Source organism: Cyprinus carpio, chromosome A7 (genome assembly GCF_018340385.1).
Source record: "Cyprinus carpio isolate SPL01 chromosome A7, ASM1834038v1, whole genome shotgun sequence".
NCBI lineage: Eukaryota > Metazoa > Chordata > Actinopteri > Cypriniformes > Cyprinidae > Cyprinus > Cyprinus carpio.
The window spans coordinates 46,869,270-46,890,883 of NC_056578.1; the positions used below are offsets into that span (position 1 = coordinate 46,869,270).

The 21,614-nt window shown below is 40.0% G+C and overlaps 1 protein-coding gene and 1 pseudogene across 1 annotated transcript in view; one reads left to right on the top strand and one right to left on the bottom strand.

Moving 5' to 3' along the window:
• The first annotated feature begins 1,850 nt into the window (after positions 1-1,850).
• LOC109067817 lies at positions 1,851-18,060 on the top strand (annotated as a pseudogene).
• Positions 18,061-20,835: 2,775 nt separating this feature from the next.
• Positions 20,836-21,614, bottom strand: part of LOC109050441 (nuclear pore complex protein Nup214-like) — a 49,426-nt gene continuing 48,647 nt past the window's right edge. The window contains 2 exon segments of the mRNA XM_042761429.1: positions 20,836-21,051; positions 21,133-21,172. Coding sequence (XP_042617363.1) covers positions 21,015-21,051; positions 21,133-21,172 — 77 coding nt within the window. The 3' untranslated portion in view covers positions 20,836-21,014.

Genomic DNA, 21,614 nt, shown 5'->3' on the forward strand with positions numbered 1-21,614 from the left:
GCCTGCGACAGGAGGTTGTTCAGATGAAGGCCAAAGGGACGACCCTTTCAGCCGCTGCAAGAGAATTGGGTCATTCCAAATCTGTGATTTCTAGAATATTGCAGTTTTACAATACACTAATTCATCCAAGTCCCCTCAAAAGGCTGGTTGTCCATGTAAGACAACTGCACGAGAATACAGGAAAATGCAGAGACTCTTAATGGGGAATTGGTTCAGCACTGCAACTGGAATTGCTCACCAGTTCAGTACTGAAAAGGCTATGGATCTGTCTCTGCATGTTTGATATGAAAATGCACAGCAAAAAGAATCAAACAGCTAGGCTCTCCTTTGCTGAGGAGCATGTTGTGTGGAGAGAGGAGAACTGGTCCAAAGTTCACTTTAGTGATGAGAGTAAGTTTAATCTATTTGGGTCAGTGGGGAAACATTATGTTCGGCATCAAACTGGGGGAAAGACTGAAGCCTGAGTGCATAAACAAGTCAGTGAAAGGTGAAGGAGGAAGTGTCATGGTTTGGGGGACGTTCTGAGCAGCAGGAGTCGGGCCTCTTATACAGATACATGGCTGAGTGAATGCAAATGTTTATCAGAACCTCCTTCAGCAACATGCAATACCTGCCCTGCAAGCATCTCCAAATCATCCTGCAATTTTCATGCAAGACAATGCTCCCCGTCACACTGCAAAACAGGTAACGCAGTTCCTTGAAGCTGAAAACATTGAAATAATGACATTTTTGCCAGAGAATCCTGATCTAAAAAAAACCTAAAATACAAAGAAAACAAATCTCAACCACTTTATGGCTAAGAAACACACTACAGTTACCGAGCTATGGAAGAGCCTGGAAGAAAAGTGGACCAAGATCACACCTGCGCAGTGTGAGAAACTAGCGATGCCCTGCAGCCGCAGATGTGCTGAAGTCATTCAAAGCAAGGGACTCTACAATTCCTACAAATACCAGACAGCTGTAACCCTCTAAAATTTTAGTTGTTATATTCTTTCATGCTATAGTGGTTACTGTTCTCTAATTTTGAGCACTGTGTTTTCCACAAAATAAATGTTTTTTTTTTTGTTGTTGTTGTTGTTGTTGTTGTTGTTGAAATGCCTTCGTTATTTTGTCAAATATGTAAGTGGTATGTATTCCCAGCTATTCCTTCAAATTTTGAACGATGAAGATTAATCATGTACTGTATTTATAGATTGTTCTATAATTTTGATCTCCACTGTATATCAGCTCCCATTACAAAGTGAAAGGTGAAGGAGGAAGGTTGTAGTTACAAACTCTACAACCTAACCCACACCTCAACCCTAACAGAAACTTGCTGTATTGTTAAAATTTTTAAAATACTTAATTTACTTGATTTTTAAATCGGACACCCCAGAAAGTTGGGTTTGACGGATTTAGTTTTATTCCTAAACCACATGTGAAGCATCAGATCAGTGCAGAGAATCAGTGCAGAAGATCAGCTCTTTTGGTCCTGCTCACAGTCGCTGCGATCAGGTTCAGTTCAGACATCAGTTCACACGCAGAGAAATACTGTAATACAGCTCGGTTCTGGAAAACATCTTCACTGTATTAGTAAACAAGGCTTCAGCATCCATCACGGTCAGCTCCATAACAGATTTACGAATAAAGTTAAAGGTGCGCTCTACTTTTTAAATATTAATTACGTACAAAGACGTACGCCCTACTGATTGAGCTGACCAATGAACCTCACATGTCTTTAAATATTAATGAGCTCTGTCTTCACCGTTAGTAGTAATCGCATATAAGGCAGGAGCTTCGGCGTTCTCCAAGGTGCTTAAACGCGGGCGAACTTTTATCGTCTTTCTGACACGACTATTTAAAACCACATGAAGCATCTTAGACTTTTGATGCTGCCTCTAATACCTTCAAAATATATAATTATACCACATAAATTTTGCCCAACAAACTGCACACGAGCACCTCTCTCAGCAGACCGCCGGGGAGCGGAAGTGACGCCACGGGCGCTCGGAGTGGAGCCGCTGCAGCTGATGCGGTGACGCTCACAGCGCTGCGGGACGGAGGCTGAGCGCAGCAGCGGCGCGAGGATGAGGAGGGATTATAGCTGATGAAGAGAGACGCGAAATGATGGGCTGTTCATCACAGCGTGTGTTTTCGTGACAGCGGGGCTGATTTATTCACCTCTCATGTTTATTCACGTGGGCTAATGAAGTTCACCTGATGCTGAGACGGATCGTTTACCGTTACTCTTAAGTGCATAAGAAAGTGAGCCTCCACCAACTGAATCCCAAGGACAAACTCATGGAATGTAAATATTCATTGCAAAAAAATAATAAAATAAAAATTGCGTTATACTTTGGATACCCAAACCGTCTATAGCTATTTTGCACGCTTTGTAGTTGGATATAATTTTCTTTTCTTTTCTTTTCTTTTCTGGGCACCAAATGCCAGCAGTATTCTGAGTGGATGGATTTAACCTGTTTATTTTAATCTACAAGCACTGCTGTGAGGGTTACGGTTACGACGCGGAAATGCACGTTGGAGAACTTTTTTTTATTATTTGACGAAATAACGTGATGGTTTTGTTAATAAGAAACGCCGTTTTTGGTCCTGACGCGACACCGCGACGCGTCGTTTAGTGTTTGCGCGTGCAGCGTCCCTCTGAGGGTGTCTAGTGTGCGTTCTCCTGAGGGTCAGTGTGTGTAGTGTGCGTCCTTCTGTGGGTTCATGTTCTGCTGGTCGCTGGTGCTGCTGGTGATGGGCTGTATTCAGAGCATCAGATGCAAACCCAAGAGTTTCCGGGACAGCATCATGGTTCTGGAGGTGAACTCCTCCATCGACTCGAACCCCACCAGCATTGATGAAGCACGAGCTGCGACTGCCCGGGTCCACACCTTCTGCCTGGTACACCTCGACGGTCGGCTGGATTCAGGCGTGCAACCACATGGAGTTTTACAACAAATACGGATCCAAAGGGATGTAAGTATATCTGACACTGAACACAAACACTACATCACACCTTCTGCCTGGTACACCTCAACACTCAACCAGAACATGACATGAATCTAAGTTATGTAGCATTTGTTGCATTATAACAATTTACAACACTTATACTGTAGAAACTACAACTGTAGCAACTTTTAGTTAAAGCTTTGGCTGCCATGGTAAATATTTTTGTATGAGAGATTACAGAAAAGACATGGCAACACCTTGTTTTAGTATTCTTGTTATACATGTTACACACACTTACTATACAAGAGTAAACAATGCATAATGACATGCAACTAACCCTGAACCAAACCCTAACCATAAAGTAAGAAAATTAATTGCAGTTCAGCACTTAATTGCATAATTTTACTGTAACAAGGACAGTGTAACCAGTATCAACTATCACATCAAATACACTCAGTTTATTATCAGTAATGTAATTACACAGCCAGGTTGGACAGTCAGAAGTCAGCAGTCTTCAGATGTTCGGCAATATTTGTGTATTGCACATGCACTGTTATACATTTCTGTAATTTCTGCAGTTATTTACTGTATATCACCCAGTATAAAACTGCAAATCAATTCCCTGTACAGTAAATAGCTGTAATTTCCTTTGCACCATGGGAACTTTCTGTGACGTCACATACAGAGACTTATTGTATTTTTTTTATTTATTGTATACTACTGTATTTAATGTAATTTTTAGGCCATTCCATTGAGTTTTTCCCCCTCATTTCTTAGATTTGGATTGACAGGATTTGCCTTACAGCACGTCTACAACCCCGCAACTCGTCTACACTGGACGAATTAAATCGCTTGTAATGATTCAATAATAATGACTGGCAAATCCGTTTGTCCTTCACGTCAGAAACTGCACGAGCGCTTGGAGTACTCCAGGGGCATCAGTTTACTGTCTGGCAACCATTGTGTAGATATGATCACTGATTATAGTGGGTTCTGTATTGTCTTTTGTCGCGTCGCGCTGCTCGCGTCCCAGCACGGAAGCGCTGTGGGTTTTGACCGGGGATTGAACCAGCAAGTGGAAGAGATCTGGAGAACATCTGCGCTGTGACTTGATGCACCTTACATGAGAATAAGAAAGACCAGCATGCAAGGTAAAAATATATGCATGTATGTCTGTATTTTTGTCAGTTTTTTTACACACCAGTTTATCGTAAACATGCCGGTAACATGAACTTCACCACTGTAAACTGCCCTGTCTGTTACTGAATTAAAATTATTCCTAGGTGGAATATGTCTTTCTTCTTTCAGACGAATCCAGTCGAAGTTATATTAAAAATAGTCTTTGATCTTTCAAGCTCTATCATTGCAGTCAGCAGGTGTTGCATTGCTTCAGTCCAAAAGAAGTGAAATAAAAAGCGCCCTTCCATAAAAAGTGTCTCACACGGCTCCGGGGGGTGAACAAAGGCCTCCTGTAGTGACTCAATGCATTTTTGTAAGAAAAATAGACATATTCAAAACGTAATAGTCACTTTAATCTATCTTGCGCCAACAGTTGTACACAGAAGCAGCTCCGGGCGGATGACGTTTGAGGTCAGCGTTGCGCATGAGTCTCGTGAAAACCAACGTTTGTTTACAGTATCAAAAGAAGCAAAGATTCCTTACTTTAGCAAAGGAAAACCAGTCTCCTCTTGGCTTATATCGCAATCCTCTGACATTCTTCTTTACAAATCCTCGATTTGTACTTCTAATTAGTGATTGTTTTGTTTTGATCTCTCAGCTGCCTCTCCGCGTGCGTCACTTCTGAGTGGCACATGCTGCTTCCGTGTACAACAGTGGGCGCAAGCTAGATTAAAGTGATTATTACGTTTTGAATATGGATATTTTTCTTACAAAAACGCATCGATTCGCAACAGGAGGCCTTTGTTCACCCCCGAAGCTGTGTGAGACACTTTTTTTTGTCTGGAAGGCAGCTTTTTATTTCATGTCTTTTGGACTGAAGCAATGCAGCACCCGCTGACTGCAACGATAGAGCTTGAAAGATCAAAGACAATTTTTAACTCCGACTGGATTCGTCTGAAAGAAGAAAGTCATATACACCTAGGATGCCTCGGGGGTGAGTAAAACGCAACCTAATTTTAATTTTTAACATTGGCTAGTGGCTTATTGAGAAAAATAAATTGTATGTTAGCAAAAGTTTTATGGCCACCTTTCCTAATTTAGGCATTAGTTTGTTATATATATATTAATGGAATATAAGATTTACTGCATTTTGTGTGTGTATGTGTGTTTTAAAGGCAACTGCAATGAAGCATCAAGAAAGACATAAGCAGGCAAGCCACACTGAGACTGATAATTCATGGTAAGAGAGTAACCTGCCTATTATTTTGAGAGATTTGTGTATTCCTTATGGGGTTTGCCTTTTAAAAATGTGTAATTACTTTTGTTTTTCAGGGAACACATTTCTTTCTGTAACAAAGTGGATGGTGAACAAAGGTGGCCTACGTTTTGGAGCAGCACCTGGGTTTTGAAGATGCCTTATATCTATTCTTTGGCTGTTTATATTTTTTCCCCATTATATTCTTTGTGAGGAAAAATCCAGAGGATACAACAATAATGCACTGCAAAATGTCATAAGTCAGGAGAAATGGTGATGATGCACTGTTCCAGCATTGGAAGACTGTGTATTTTTAAGTGTTATATGCAATGTTTTAAATAAAGAATTTGGTATTTTATAATAATTGTGTCTGTTTGAATGGAATGTCAGTAGTACCTATGTAGGATAACAAAATGAATTCTATATAAAAATCTAATTAAATCTATATTCAAATTAATGAATTACAGTAGTATACTGATGACTTGGATTTTTTACAGTAATTGCACTGTATTAAATGATAACACTACCACAACTGTAAAACTGACAACTGTAAAAACCCTTTGAAATATCTAATAGTGTGGTCTTTTAAATTGAACTTCTCAGTTTTTTCAGTGATGCTAAGTGATTTGGGAAGCTCAAATATGTCTAAATGTTACTGCCAAACTGGTGTGAACATATGTTACAAACCGACACATATGCATAGGATCATCTTGTCGTTTTGTTTATGCTGTGGTGATTTGATCATGTATGTATGTGTGTGTGGTGATACTACATAGCCTGCATTCCGTAAGAGGTTTCACTTGTCCTACTTCCTGTTGAAGAGGCTACACTTTGCCCTATTTCCTTTATGAAACAAAAAATAAACCCTTCGGTGTCCTAAGATATCTGGAGACTGCAAATGCTTAGCCACCACATATTCATGGAAACAAGAGCACAGAAATGATCATGCGTTTAAAATAAATGATGCAATGACATGTTAAACTTGTGAAAGCAGCCGTTCATCAAAATACTTCGTTTTTTTTAGTCACTAGTTCCACTTCCTTTGTAAGTCGATGACAACATATCCTTTATAGCAGCTCTTTGCATTTTTCTTATGACTGCAAGAACGTATTTGAAGGTAGTGTTTATTGCAGACAGTAAAGTGATACGCACACATTTACTGCAGATATCATTATTCAGTTTCATGTTTGAACAGACAACTTCCTTTTTGCAATTTTCCAGCTGTTCCCTTTGCACTTTTACAAGAAAATAATATTCCAGTCTTTATACTTCAGAATATTGGATTTAATTCAGTGTGTCACTTGCCTTTTTTGGTAATTACTTGTAAAACTGACTAGCATTTTCTGAGCAGTAGGACATTTCAGCAAACACAAGTCCGTCTGAAGGATCTTTACATTAAAGCATGTTCACATAATGGTGTGGAAATGCTCTTGACTGATATCTCAGCTGCCGTTCTGGCCTGATAATGCCGGTCCTGTTAAACAAAACACATATTTTTTGAGTCATATTCTCTCTTCACTGTCTGAAGAGCATCTGTTCTGCACATATCTCATGATTATATGAATGTCAGCAATATTAATCTTTCATTACAGATTATTATTTTACATAAAGTAAAATAACACACAGTAAAGTGTTCATTTAAGGCAAGACACACCAGGTGAATAGTGTAAAAATGTTAACTATTAGATCTCACCATATTTTTCCTCAGTTGATTAATCACAGTACAATAAAACAAATGTTTTGTATTAAGTTTTTTTTAAGTATTAAGTTTTCTAAAATGTTATGTTTAAATATCTAATTAAAAGTCTAAATTAAAAAAAAAAAACGAATATGCATAAATCTGAACACTGGATAAAGCCAAATTCTTGTTTGATTTGTTGGCATATTAAATGCTTTTCCAGAAGGGACTTCTCTTTTAATCATCCCATAATTCATAAAATACTGTCAGCCACCAGAAACAAATGAATTTCATCATGTTTTTAGGAATAAAATGTCACGTTAATCAGTGTGAATGATAAACTCCTCAGTAAAAGCCTTCAAAATATAGATAGGAATAAAATTGTAAAGTCTGGTGTATGTAAAAAAAAAAAAAAACAAAGCAAAAAAAAAAAAAACAATTCTTTAAAGATATGGATTGAAACTAAAATTTGCAAAGAGATGAGGTTCAATAGAATAAATACTTAAATGTGTATTTTGGATGTTTTCTTTACACTAGTCTGAAAGAAGACATGATATGGAATCAAAATAACCTGTTCAAGTTCGACCAATGCATAAAATAAAACAATGTTTTTGCCTGTATCTTGCCTTAAATGGTTGATATTCAGAGGTGAACTGACAGATGCAGGTGTGTATGAGATGTTTCCTGTCATGTGTGGAGCTGAACTGATGGTGGTGTGAGATGGAAACCACATGTTTTTCAACGCCGGCTCTTTCCATTGGCATTGAAGTGGGTTTTGTTCCAGAGAACATCAACTGACGTGTCTGAGATCAATCTGGTGGTGTTAACATAAATTCACTTATGAATGCAACCTTAAACATCTAACGTCATTTCCTTATTACAGCTGTGCAAAATACAACAGTTATGTATGATTACTAACTTCTAATGTTTTAACCCATCATAGTAAGTTTGTAATTCATATACATGTAAATTAATTGGATAACATATTATATTTAAGTTCTTGAGGACACACATAAGACTTGTAACACATGTAACACTAAACCTTCCCAAAAAAAACCAACCAAAAATTACATTAGACTTTATTTTATATGAATATTGAGCAGTTTTTTCATGAGGGCATTTACATAATATAGCATAAACACACACTTACACACACACACACTCAAAGCATTTCTATTCTTATTTACCTGATGATAATCAAATCCCCTGCTGTGTTCATGTCACATGGCTCTTTCCCATGATGCTCTGCTGCTGATCCGTGAGTAATGGGAGAAAGGTCATGGTTTTCCTGCATCAGGGAATCGATAGGCCAGCAGTTCTGCAGTTTGTCCCACCGTCATCCGCATCTGTGCTGATTGTGCTGTATGGTGAAGGTCATTGCTCTCAGCATCGCTGCCATCACTGTTTAAAGGCACAGATCACACCAATCAGACGTCTGTGATAATCAGCTCACCATCATGATGTGTGACAATCAATCATCTGTAAAACTCAAAAGAAGATGTTTAGCAAAAGTTTCACATTGCTCTTACACAAAGCATTCTGTTGAGTTCAAAAACTGACAAATAATGAAGAATCATTAAGTCAAGTCAAGTCACCTTTATTTATATAGCGCTTTTAACAGTACAGATCATGTCAAAGCACCTGAACAACATTAATTAGGAAAATAGTGTGTCGATAATGCAAAATGACAATAGTAAACACTAATTTTTCAGTTAAAGGCAGTTCATCATTGAATTCAGTGATGTCATCATCCATCTCAGTTTAGTTTAAATAGTATCTTTGCAATCAAGTCAATGATATCGCTGGAAATTAAGTGTTCCCAACTAAGCAAGCCAGAGGTGACAGAGGCAAGGAACCAAAACTCCATCGGTGACAGAATGGAGAAAAAACCTTGGGAGAAACCAGGCTCAGTCGGGGGGCCAGTACTCCTCTGGCCAGACGAAACCAGCAGTTCAATTCCAGGCTTCAGCAAAGTCACATTGTGCAGAGGACTCAACTGGATCCTGTGGTCTTGTCCCGGTGGTCTCTGGGGCTCATCTAGTTGTCCTGGTCTCCGCTGTCTTTCAGGGCTGTAGAGGTCCTTTCTAGGTGCTGATCCACCATCTGGGCAGGATACGTACTGGATCCAGATGACTGCAGTGACCATCTGACCTGGATACAGACTGGATCTGGTGGCTACGGTGACCTCGGAATAACAGAGAAACAGACTAATATTAGCATGGATGCCATTCTTCTAATGATGTAGCAAGTACATCGGGTGTTATGGGAAGTGTTCACAGTTCCGGTTGACCTAATTAATGCAGCCTAAAAATCCTTTAACGGATTTCGATATTAGAAGCGTATTAGTGTGTTATGTGTAAGCCAGGTTAATCTAGATTTAAACTGCAAGAGTGTGTCTGCCTCCCGAACAATGTTAGGTAGGGTAGGTTATTCCAGAGTTTAGCCGCTAAATAGGAAAAGGATCTGCTGGTCTAGGGATTATCAAATTGCCAGAGTTTTGAGAATGCAGCGGACGTGGAGGACTATAATGTAACAAGAGATCGTTCAAATACTGAGGTGCTAAACCATTCAGGGCTTTAATCTAGATTTAAACTGCAAGAGTGTGTCTGCCTCCCGAACAATGTTAGGTAGGCTATTCCAGAGTTTAGGCGCTAAATAGGAGAAGGATCTGCCACCCGCAGTTGACTTTGATATTCTAGGTATTATCAAATTGCCTGAATTTTGAGTACACAGCGGACTTGGAGGACTATAATGTAACAAGAGATCGTTCAAATACTGAGGTGCTAAACCATTCAGGGCTTTATAAGTAATAAGCAAGATTTTAAAATCTATACAATGTTTAATAGGTAGCCAGTGCAGTGTTGACAGAACCGGGCTAATATGGTCATACTTCCTGGTTATAGTAAGAACTCTAGCTCCTGTGTTTTAAACCAGCTGGAGTTTGTTTATTAAGCGTGCAGAACAACCACCCAATAAAGCATTACAGTAATATAACCTTGAGGTCATAAACGCATGGATTAACATTTCTGCATTTGACATTGAGAGCATAGGTCGTAATTTAGATATATTTTTGAGATGGAAAAATGCAGTTTTACAAATGCTAGAAACGTGGCTTTCTAAGGAAAGATTGCTCTCAAATAGCACACCTAGGTTCCTAACTGATGACGAAGAATTGACAGAGCAGCCATCAAGTCTTAGACAGCGTTTTAGGTTATAACATGCAGAGGTTTTAGGTCCTATAATAAACACCTCTGTTTTTTTTTTCAGAATTTAGCAGTAAGAAATTACTCGTCATCCAGTTTTTTGTATCGACTATGCATTCTGCTAGTTTTTCGAATTGGTATATTTCGCCAGGCCACAAAGAAATATAGAGCTGAGTATCATCAGCATAACAGTGAAAGCTAACACCGTGTTTCCTGATGACATCTCCAAAGGGTAACGTAAAGCATGAAGAGTAACGGCCCTAGTACTGAGCCTTGAGGTACTCCATACTGCACTTGTGATTGATATGATACCTCTTCATTCACTGCTACAAACTGATGGCAGTCATATAAGTAAGATTTGAACCATGCTAATGCACTTCAATTAATCCCAACAAAGTTTTCTAGTCTATGCAAAAGAATGTTGTGGTCAATAGTGTCGAAAGCAGCGCTAAGATCAAGTAGCACTAATAGAGAGATACAACCACGATCAGATGATAAGAGTAGGTCATTTGTAACTCTAAGGAGAGCAGTCTCAGTACTATGGTACGGTCTAAACCCTGACTGGAAATCATCACAGATACCATTTTTCTCTAAGAAGGAATATACAGTAATTGTGAGGATACTACCTTTTCTAGTATCTTGGACAGAAAAGGGAGATTCGAGATCGGTCTGTAATTAACTAGTTCTTTGGGGTCAAGTTGAGGTTTTTTAATTAGAGGCTTAATAAAAGCCATTATGAAGGTTTTGGGAACATATCCTAATGACAACGATCAATTAATAATAGTCAGAAGAGGATCTATGACTTCTGGAAGCACCTCTTTTAGGAGCTTAGATGGAATAGGCTCTAACATACATGTTGTTGGTTTAGATGATTTAACAAGTTTATACAATTCTTCCTCTCCTATAGTAGAGAATGAGTGGAATTGTTCCTCAGGCGATCTATAGCACGCTATCTGATGCGATACTATAGATGACGGCTGCATGGTTACAATTTTATCTCTAATAGTATCGATCTTAGAAGTAAAGTAGTTCACAAAGTCATTACTGCTGTGCTGTTGGGAAATGTCAACACTTGTTGATGCTTTATTTTTCGTTAATTTAGCCACTGTATTGAATAAATACCCAGGGTTATGTTTGTTTTCTTCTAAAAGAGGCTAAACGTAATCAGATCTAGCAGTTTTTAATGCTTTTCTGTAGGATAGGTTATTTTCCCGCCAAGCAATATGAAATACCTCTAGTTTTGTTTTCCTCCAGCTGCGCTCCATTTTCCGGGCTGCTCTCTTTAGGGTGCGAGTGTGCTCATTATACCACGGTGTCAGACTGTTTTCCTTAATTTTCCTTAAGCGTAAAGGAGCAACTGTATTTATAATGCTAGAAAAGAGAGAGTCCATAGTTTCTGTTACATCATCAAGTTGTTCTGAGGTTTTGGATATGCTAAGGAATTGGGATACATTAGGAAGGTTAATTACAAAGCAGTCTTTTGTGGTAGAATTGATGGTCCTACCATACTTGTAACAAGAAGTAGAATTTACAGTTTTAGCTATATGAAGTTTGCACAAGACTAAATAATGATATGAGATATCATCGCTTGGCTGCATAATTTCAACACCATCAACATCAATTCCATGCGACAGTATTAAATCTAGAGTATGATTTCGACAATGAGTAGGTCCTGAGACGTGTTGTCTAACCCGAGTAGAGTTCAGAATGTCTGTGAATGCTGATCCCAATGCATCTTTTTCATTATCAACATGGATATTAAAATCACCAACAAATAAAACTTTATCTGCAGCAAGCACTAACTCGGATATAAAGTCAGCACATTCTTTAATAAAGTCTGTATGGTGCCCTGGTGGCCTGTATACAGTAGCCAGTACAAACATCACAGAGGATTTATCATTAACACTTTTTTCTCTGGACAATGTTATATGAAGCACCATTACTTCAAACGAGTTATACTGTACTTGAAGCCCGCCCTCTGAGAAATACTGAAAACAGAAACCAGAATCAGAATCAGAAAGAGCTTTATTGCCAAGTATGCTTACGCATACAAGGAATTTGTTTTAGTGACATAAGCTTCCAGTACACAGAGACAACAACAACAAAAAACAAAAAAACAAATTGCAAATAAATAAATTGTATGAACAGTTGTGCTATAGATGACAATGGATTATAATAGAGTAAGATGCAGAGATGTACTTGGATGGAGGGGTAACAAATAAATATAAGAATATTGCACATTTTTGCATAAGTGGTGAACATTTAACTGTTCATGAGGTAGATTGCCTGGGGGAAGAAAACTGTTCTTGTGCCTGACTGTCCTGGTATTTGCAGCTCTGAAGCGCCGGCCAGATGGCAAAAGTTCAAAAAGGGGGGAAACTTGGATGAGAGGGATCCAGAGTGATTTTCTGAGCCCTTTTCCTCACTCTGGATGTATACAGTTCTTGAAGGGTGGGCAGGGGAGCACCAATAATTCTTTCAGCAGTCCGAACCGTTCCCTTTAGTCTTCTGATGTCTGATTTTGTAGCTGAACCAAACCAGACAGTTATTGAAGTGCACAGGACAGACTCAATGACGGCTAAATAGAACTGTTTCAGCAGCTCCTGTGGAAGGTTAAACTTCCTCAGCTGGCGAAGGAAGTACAACCTTTGTTGGGCCTTTTTAATAATGGAGTCAATGTGATTGTCCCACTTCAGGTCCTGAGAGATGGTGGTTCCCAGGAATCTGAATGACTCCACTGCAGCCACAGTGCTGTTCATGATGGTGAGTGGGGGGAGTGCAGGGGGGTTTCTCTTCTGAAGTCCACAATCATCTCCACTGTTTTGAGAGTGTTCAGCTCCAGGTTATTAAGACTGCACCAGACAGCCAGCTGCTCAACCTCTTGTCTGTAAGCAGACTCGTCACCGTCCTAAATGAGGCCGATGACTGTAGTGTCGTCTGCAAACTTCAGGAGCTAGACAGAGGGGTCTTTGGAGGTGCAGTCGTTGGTGTAGAGAGAGAAAGAGCAGTGGGGAGAGAACACATCCCTGAGGGGCACCAGTGTTGGTGGAGCAGCTGTTTGACATGAATTTCCCCAGTCTCACTAGCTGTTGCCTATCTGTCAGAAAGCTGGTGATCCACTGACAGATAGAGCTAGGAAAAGAGAACTGGGTCAGTTTGGTCTGGAGGGCTGTTGGGATGATGGTGTTGAAAGCCGAACTAAAGTCCACAAACAGGATCCTCACATAAGTCCCTGTTTTGTCCAGATGTTGCAGGATGAAGTGCAATCCCAATTTGATTGCATCATCCACGGACCTGTTTGCTTGGTAAGCAAATTGCAGGGGGTCCAGTAAGGGTCCAGTGATGTCCTTCAGATAAGCCAGAACCAGTTTTTCAAATGACTTCATGACGACAGACATTAGAGCCACAGGTCTGTAGTCGTTAAGCCCTGTTATCTTGGGTTTCTTTGGAACGGGGATGATGGTGGAGCGTTTGAAGCAGGACGGCACTTCACACAACTCCAGAGATCTGTTGAAGATCTGTGAAAAGATGGGGGCCAATTGGTCAGCACAGGTTCTCAGATAGGCTGGTGTAACACCATCTGGGCCTGGTGCTTTTCTTCTTTTGTTCTTCCTGAAGACCTGGCGCACATCGTTTTCACTGATTTGAAGAGCAGGAGGGGGGAAGAGGGGGATTGCAGGAGGTGTTAACGGTTGTGTAGAGAGATGATCAGAATGGATGTGGGGAGTTTCAAATCTACAATAAAACTCATTCAGGTCGTTAGCAAGTCGTTGATTAGCCTCAGTGCAGGAGGATGGTGTCTTTTAGTTGGTAATGGCTCTCAGTCCTTTCCATACTGAAGTTGAGTCGTTGGAAGTAAACTGGTCTTCCAACTTTTTAGAGTAGGTCCTTTTTAGCCGCTCTAATCTCTTTGTTCAGTGTGTTTCTGGCCTGATTGTCAAGACTCTGTCCCCATTTCTGTAGGCATCCTCTTTGGCCTGACGAAGATGTCTGAGTTTTGCTGTAAACCATGGCTTATCGTTGTTGAATGTTAAATAAGTCCTGGTAGGAATGCATATATCCTCACAGAAACTAATATAGGATGTTACAGTCTTTGTGAGTTCATCCAGATCGGTGGTAGCAGCTTCAAAAACACTCCAATCAGTGAGGTCAAAACAAGCTTGTAAATCCTGCTCTGTTTCGTTGGTCCATCTCTTTACAGTCTTTACTACAGGTTTAGCAGATTTAAGAAGTTTTTGCCTGTAGGTTGGTATAAGATGAACCAGACAGTGATCAGACAGTCCCAAAGCTGCTCGTGGAACAGAGTGATATGCATCCTTTATTGTGGTGTAACAGTGATCCAATATATTACTGTCTCTGGTGGGACATGTAACATGCTGTCTGTATTTTGGCAGCTCACGGGAGAGATTGGCTTTATTAAAGTCCCCAAGAATGATTAAAACAGAGTCAGGGTGTTGTTGTTCTGTCTCTGTGATCTGATCAGCGAGTTTCTGTAAAGCCAGGCTTACGTGCACTTGCGGAGGGATGTAAATGCTCACCAGAATGAACGAGTGAAACTCCCGCGGCGAATAGAATGGCTTGCAGTTGACAAAAAGCACTTCTAGATCTGAACAGCACATCTTCTTTAACACAGTTACATCTGTGCACTACTGTTCATTGATATAAAAGCATGTCCCGCCGCCGCGCGATTTCCCCGTTGATTCTGCGTCACGGTCCGCTCTGAACAGCTGAAAGCCCGGCAGATGGAGCGCGCTATCCGGTATGGCATCATTGAGCCAGGTTTCCGTAAAACACAGAGCAGCAGAGTGTGATAAATCCTTATTTGTCCGGGAAAGCAGAAGGATTTCGTCCGTTCTGTTGGGTAGAGAGCGGAGATTTGCCAGATGGATGCTAGGCAACGGCGTTCGAAATCCGCGCTTCCTGAGTCTAACGAGCGCACCAGCTCGCTTTCCCCGTTTGCACTTTTTGAAGCATTTGATCAGCGCTGCTGCTCCACCGACAACAACGTTCAGTAAAACGTCCGAATAATTGAAATCCGGTAAAAGATTTTGTGGTGTGTTCTGCCAAATGTTCAGCAGTTCATCCCTGGTGAAACTGATCGTGTTTGACAAACAAAAAACAGGAAAAACGAACAAAAACAGTACAAACACTGGAGAGCCAAGTACTGAAGCAGCCGTCTGTGGCACCATCGAGGAGAACAGACCTCCTACTCAACAAATAAGCATCTGCAAACATCTTAAAACATTGCATCTTAAGCATCTTAAAACATTGTTATAAATTGAAGCAACGTCTCCCCCTTTACCTTTTAGACGTGGCTCATGTTTATAACAGTAATCTTGTGGGGTAGACTCATTTAAAATAATGTAATCATCAGGTTTTAGCCAGGTTTCTGTCAAAAAGAGCACATCTAGGTTATGATCAGTGATCGTATCATTTACAAAAAGTGCTTTCATAGAAAGGGACCTGATATTCAATAAGCCAAGCTTTATCATTTGTTTATCCGTATTGCATTGGGTTTTTATTTGTTGAACATCAATTAAATTGTTAAAGTAGACCATAAATGTAGTTCACATGACACGTCACATAATGCTTTGTGTGTGGAACAGATTGCATATAAATTTATTATTACTGAAGTAAAATGTCATCCAAACAACCCCTGAGCATGACCCCTCCCCTAACACTATAATTAATAACTAGAGTGCATTAGCACCAGTGGTTTGTCCACTCAGTTGCGAGTTACTGTCATTACCCTTAATTACTACAGCCTACAGTTTGCTAGCTAGCTATGCATTTGTCATGTAAATGCATAATACCAAACATGTATGGCTGTGTAAATCCAATTAAACAGCAATCATTCAGCACATAGCAGTATTTGACACTTGAGAGAGGTGGCAGCTTTCCCACGAGTGAGCATGGTTTCAGCACAGACAGTGGTCACGCCCCCAGCTTTTGAGAGCAGAGAATACTGCTTATTTTTTTTCAAGATTTTGCTAACTTATTTTATTAACTTGCCACTTTTTTTAATTTATTTTTTTCAAATTCGGCTGGGTATTTAATAACATTTTACTGTGGTGTGATAAACTCAGAACACATTTAATATTGCTTTACACTGACTTTAATTCGACATATTATAATGTATACTTTTTAAAAGTGTACTTAACTGTGCTAAGAAACAGTCATGAAAGTGTCTCTTTAAGTACAGTTAAGTGGTCTTTTATTTCATTAATATTATTCTAAATGCAAATATAGATTTCTAAAAATTTTCTGTTTAGATTTGAAGTTCACTAAAAGTGCACATTCAATACAATAAAATGTACTTCTTTTTCACAAGAGCAGAGATGTGCAGCGTGAGTCAGATGATGATGTTGGTGGTCGCTGGAGCTGATAGAGATGTGTGTTTGTTCTTTATTAAAGGTCTCTTTTGATGGACAGTCAGACTCACATCCCCGTTCTATGTTTAACTTCCTCTAAGTGCTGGAATAAAAAGCATTTCTCGCCTTTGGCAACTAGTGTTCTGCTTTCTCTAGAGTCAGCACACTTCATTCGGCCCAGTTGTTGTCATGCTCTCATCCTCCGGTGTCTCCCACAGGTCCAGCTGGGAGCTGCCTGATCTCCAAGATGGAAAAATCCAAGCCATCAGTGACTCGGATGGCGTCAACTACCCCTGGTACGGCAACACCACTGAGACCTACACCATCATTGGTCCCACTAAGAAGGACACCAAGTTCACTGTCAGCATGAACGACAACTTCTACCCCAGCGTGACGTGGGGTGTCCCGGTGAGCGACAGCAACATGCCCATGCTCAGCAGCATCTGGAGGGACCAGAGCTTCACCACATGGTTGGTGGCCATCAACCTGGTGTCAGGTGAGATCCTGGTGCTGCAGACGGTGCGCTGGCGCATGCGCCTGCACATCGAGGTGGATCCCAACAAGCCACTGGGACAGAGAGCCAGGCTATGTGAACCCATCGCACAGGAGCAGCCACAGGTGCTGGGGAAGAATGAAGCCATCCCGCCCAACGCCATGGTCAAACCCAACGCCAACGACGCTCAGGTGCTGATGTGGCGGCCGTGGACAGGCGAGCCGTTGGTGGTCATCCCTCCCAAACACTGAGACCAAATCGGGTTGGGAATCACTGTGCTAAAGACCACTGCAAAAAGACAAAGTGGGTATATTGCATCTCAGACAGATGGAAAGAGCGTCCGATTCACGCTGCCTTAAGTTTACATTGCTTTCACTGCAAACTCTTCGCCTTAAACCAAGTGCAATGCAGCACACCTCACACATCCTACCTGTCCGTAGATTTGCACTGGATGTGTCCCAGTTAGTCGTCGTCTAATGGGACTGGATGACCACCGCGCGCCCAACCAAACGAGGACACAGTCCTTATGCATTCAGTGTTTACAGCACAAGCTTCAGTGTTTTAGTTTAATGTCAACCAGCCACTTCCAGTGTGTTTTACAAGAGCAGAGAGTCCAAAAGTATATATTTTCTACTATGTCAGTCAGTGTCAAGACGTCATGGCCAATCGATAGAGTTCTTACGAGCTAACATGCAATCGGTCCATTCTGCTGGTGTTTGAATGAGATGTGCGTGCACATCTGCACAAGAACTAGACATTGCTTTCATGGCAGTACTGCATATTTGACTGTGATGTACGTCAAAGATTTGAAATAATTCAGATTTTTTAAAATGTTTTTGTAAGGCTGCATTTATTTGATCTAAAATGCAGTGGAAACAGTGAAGGCATAACATTACAAAATATTTGTTTTAAATGCTGTTCTTTTGAACTTTCTATTCATCAAAAAATCCTGAAAAACAAAACGCACAGTTCCCAAAGCACAACTGTTTTCAACATTGATAATAATCAGAAATTTTTATTGAGCAGCAAATCAGTATATTAGAATGACTTCTGAAGGAGCATGTGACAACTGAAAACTGGAGTAATGATGCTAAAAAATTAAGCTTTGATCACAGCAATAAATTACATTTTACAAAAGATTCACATAGAAAAAAAAAGTTGGTTGAAATTGTAATAATGTTTGACTCTTTTACTGTCTTTTTGATCAAATAAATGCAGCCTTGGTGAGTGAAGAGACTTCTTTAAAAAACATTGAAAAAATCGTACTGATTCCAAACTTTTGACCAGTAGTGTGTAAATACTTTAATATTTTTCTAATATATTTTTTGCATTGCAGTGTTGAGAATCTGAGGTCAAATGCTTAAAATTCATGCAAATGACAACTGAGCACAATTTTTATCCATTTCGCAACTCAATAAGATTAAACACACTTCAGAGCTTCCTGATGCCATTTGTTATTGATCCCATTGAAGGCCTTATTATACTGAGATGTGATTCTGTTGATGGACAGATGAGCATTGATTATGTGATTTAGTCCAGCTGCAGTCAAATGCTGACCAGCATTTATATGCACACATGGATCGAACGCTACAGACACTGAGTTTAACATCCATCTTCCTCAGCGCACCGGTCAGCGCCGGACGTCTCCTTATACAATCAATTTAAAGACCATCATGTGTGTTTTATTTCATCAGACGCTTTTGTATGCTTGAGTTAATCTCACATGACGTGGGTCTGCATATGTGTGTGTTTGGATGCTTATACACAATGACTGAAGAATTAGAGATTTGTACTTCAAACAGACTTTCATCCATCATCAGATCAAATACATTCACTATTAAACGCTTGTGTTCATGTCAAGACTCCTCATTCTCACATGATTCCTGCTGTTTGGCTTGAAATACTGACAAGAAGAGACACACGACATCTGACAGACAGTAAATCCACAATAAATCCTCCAATCATTTAGTTTTGATATGAAATAGTAATATTGAGTTCCTCCAGCTCCATTAGCCGAATAAACATGTTTATACTGCAAGTGTGTGTGCATGTGTGTGTGGCGTCAGACTTACCTTTTTCAGGAATGATGGGATTTTGGGCCATTTTATAGCTTTGACAAAAATACTTGAAAAAGTGGAGTGGGAAACATTTCAAACAGTGAAGATGCACATTTGTGAGAACAAAACCTTCAAAGACCGCTGAATTTTTCATGAAGAATAAAACTGTGAAATTCAGCAGAGTCTCTTGTCTTTTATTCAGCGTGAGTGTGGCCTCTCTGCATTTTGTTTGTTTCTGCATCCTTTATGTGATTACAGATCAAATATTAATATTCTGATGAAATCAACAAGAGATGCAGGAGCTGCTGGATTAATAAAGACATCGACAACCAAACACACAAACACAAGAAAATGACTGAAGAATGAGAGATTATTACAGATTTAGTCTAGTATTTTATTATTCTCATCAACCTCCTCGATATATATCCAAAAGTTTGGGGGTTGTTTGCTTTTATTCATAAAGGAGGCATTATTATGTCTCAAAATATTTCTATTTCAAATAAATAAATTTTCTATTCATCAAAAATCCTGAAAAATAAAATGTATCACAGTTTCCACAACACAACTGTTCTCAACACTGATATAATCAGAAATGTGCCTTGAGCAGCAAATCAACATATTAGAATGATTTCTGAAGTCTTAATACAGTGTCATTTTGGCGTGAGATGTTCCTGTATTCTCATTGTGAGCAGATGAACTGCAGACTGTGGCGGGTTTAGCTCATGTGTATCTGCAGCTGGTCTCATCAGTCTCCAGTGGATTTAAGCGTGTTTGATAATGGAGCATATTATCCCATTATCCGTGGTTGAGGACGAGGCTTAAACTAAAGCAGCCGAGAGACTGAGAGATTAACAGACTCAATCCCAGAGCGCAGACTCTCCAGCGGCATGATGGGATTGATCTCTAGACACCAAACTCTGATCATCTGCAGACAGGATGAAAATACAAACTAGTGCACAGTGACTGAAGAGCAGACGCTCACAGAGCTACAGATGCATTCGTCTGCATTCGCTGCTATATTTACACACACCTGTCTCATTCTATAAACACGTATCATCTATAAGATAATAAACAGACAGACACCCGACGCTTGTGTGGAAAAACAAAACCTCCTCTAATGCCTGAGGAACTAGAGGAAGATGCAGGTCAAAGATGAAATGTCATGACGTATTGCAGGGTCAAAGGTCAATGAGCTCGACACGCGGCGCATCTTAACCTCATCATAGAGGCAAACGCAAACAAACAAAGGTTTGGATCAGTGGCTTATTTCATGAAAACGGTTTCAATGGTTACTCGGGTTAGTTTAAGTGTAGTTTCAGCAAACTCTTTTTTTCATAGTCTCTTCTAGAAGAATCTGGATCTGGATCCACTCGAGCCTTTCCTTTCCACAGGCATGTGAAGACTGCTGTGATGATAAGAGCCTGAGTGACTGTGACACACACATACACACACACACACACACACACACACACACACACACACACACACACACACACACACACAGTATTTATCATCTCATTAAAAATCAAATAGATGGAAACAATTAACTATGCAATGACTTTTTGAGTGCAGATATCTGACCCATTGCATTTATGCATGACTGACAAATATACATCACATTAAGTTTATTAGTCTTTTATGTAATTTAAATACAATCATTTTAAATAGAGGCCTAAATATTGCCTGAATATTTTTTCCAGTGTGACAGTAAAGGACAGAAATGAAACATACGGTCAACAGCGCTTGAGTTTATTCCTTATTGTGCAGTTAACCAGAAGAAACACATTAAACATAAAACAGGAGGACATCAGCACATGTAAAGAACATGAACCTCATGGCATTTTCAATCCTGCGTGCATACTATAAATTCACAGCATATCAGATCAGATGATGTCAGTGTCCACAGATCAACTCCTCCAACTGCTGAACGTCTGAGACGAGGGTCTGAAAAACATCGGAGACATGAATGTGTGAGCAGAGTTCTGACGGATGTGTGTGAATGAACGTAAAGGACGTAATACTTACTGGTTGGTGTTTATGTTGGTGTTCCCAAAACCTCCAAACCCTACAGACAAAGACATAATCAGAGAGTCAGACTTCATCAGCAATGACAAGTGAAGGTAAAGAGGTCTGGAGTGGGTTTATCACTGTAACTAGGTAACGTGTGACACACAGCGAGCAGCTCTTGATTTATCACAGGAGATGCAGAGAATGCGAGTGCAGCAGAGATAAGAGAAACAAAACAAAACAAAAAAAACCTGCACTGAACGACACTATTTAGCACTTCAAAAAACTCCAAACCAGTGTTGTTATTGGTAACTCAAACTACAATTAATACTGCAAAATCTTGTGCAGTTTGATTACAGTGAACCAGCCAAATGCAGAATGTTATCGGCTCTAAAGCTAGTCCTGCTGCGGTTATAAGGGGAAGCACAATAACAGCAGCATTTGATGAAGAGGGCCTGTGAACTCCTGTCTATTTTCAGAGCGAATGAGATGTGTGGTCT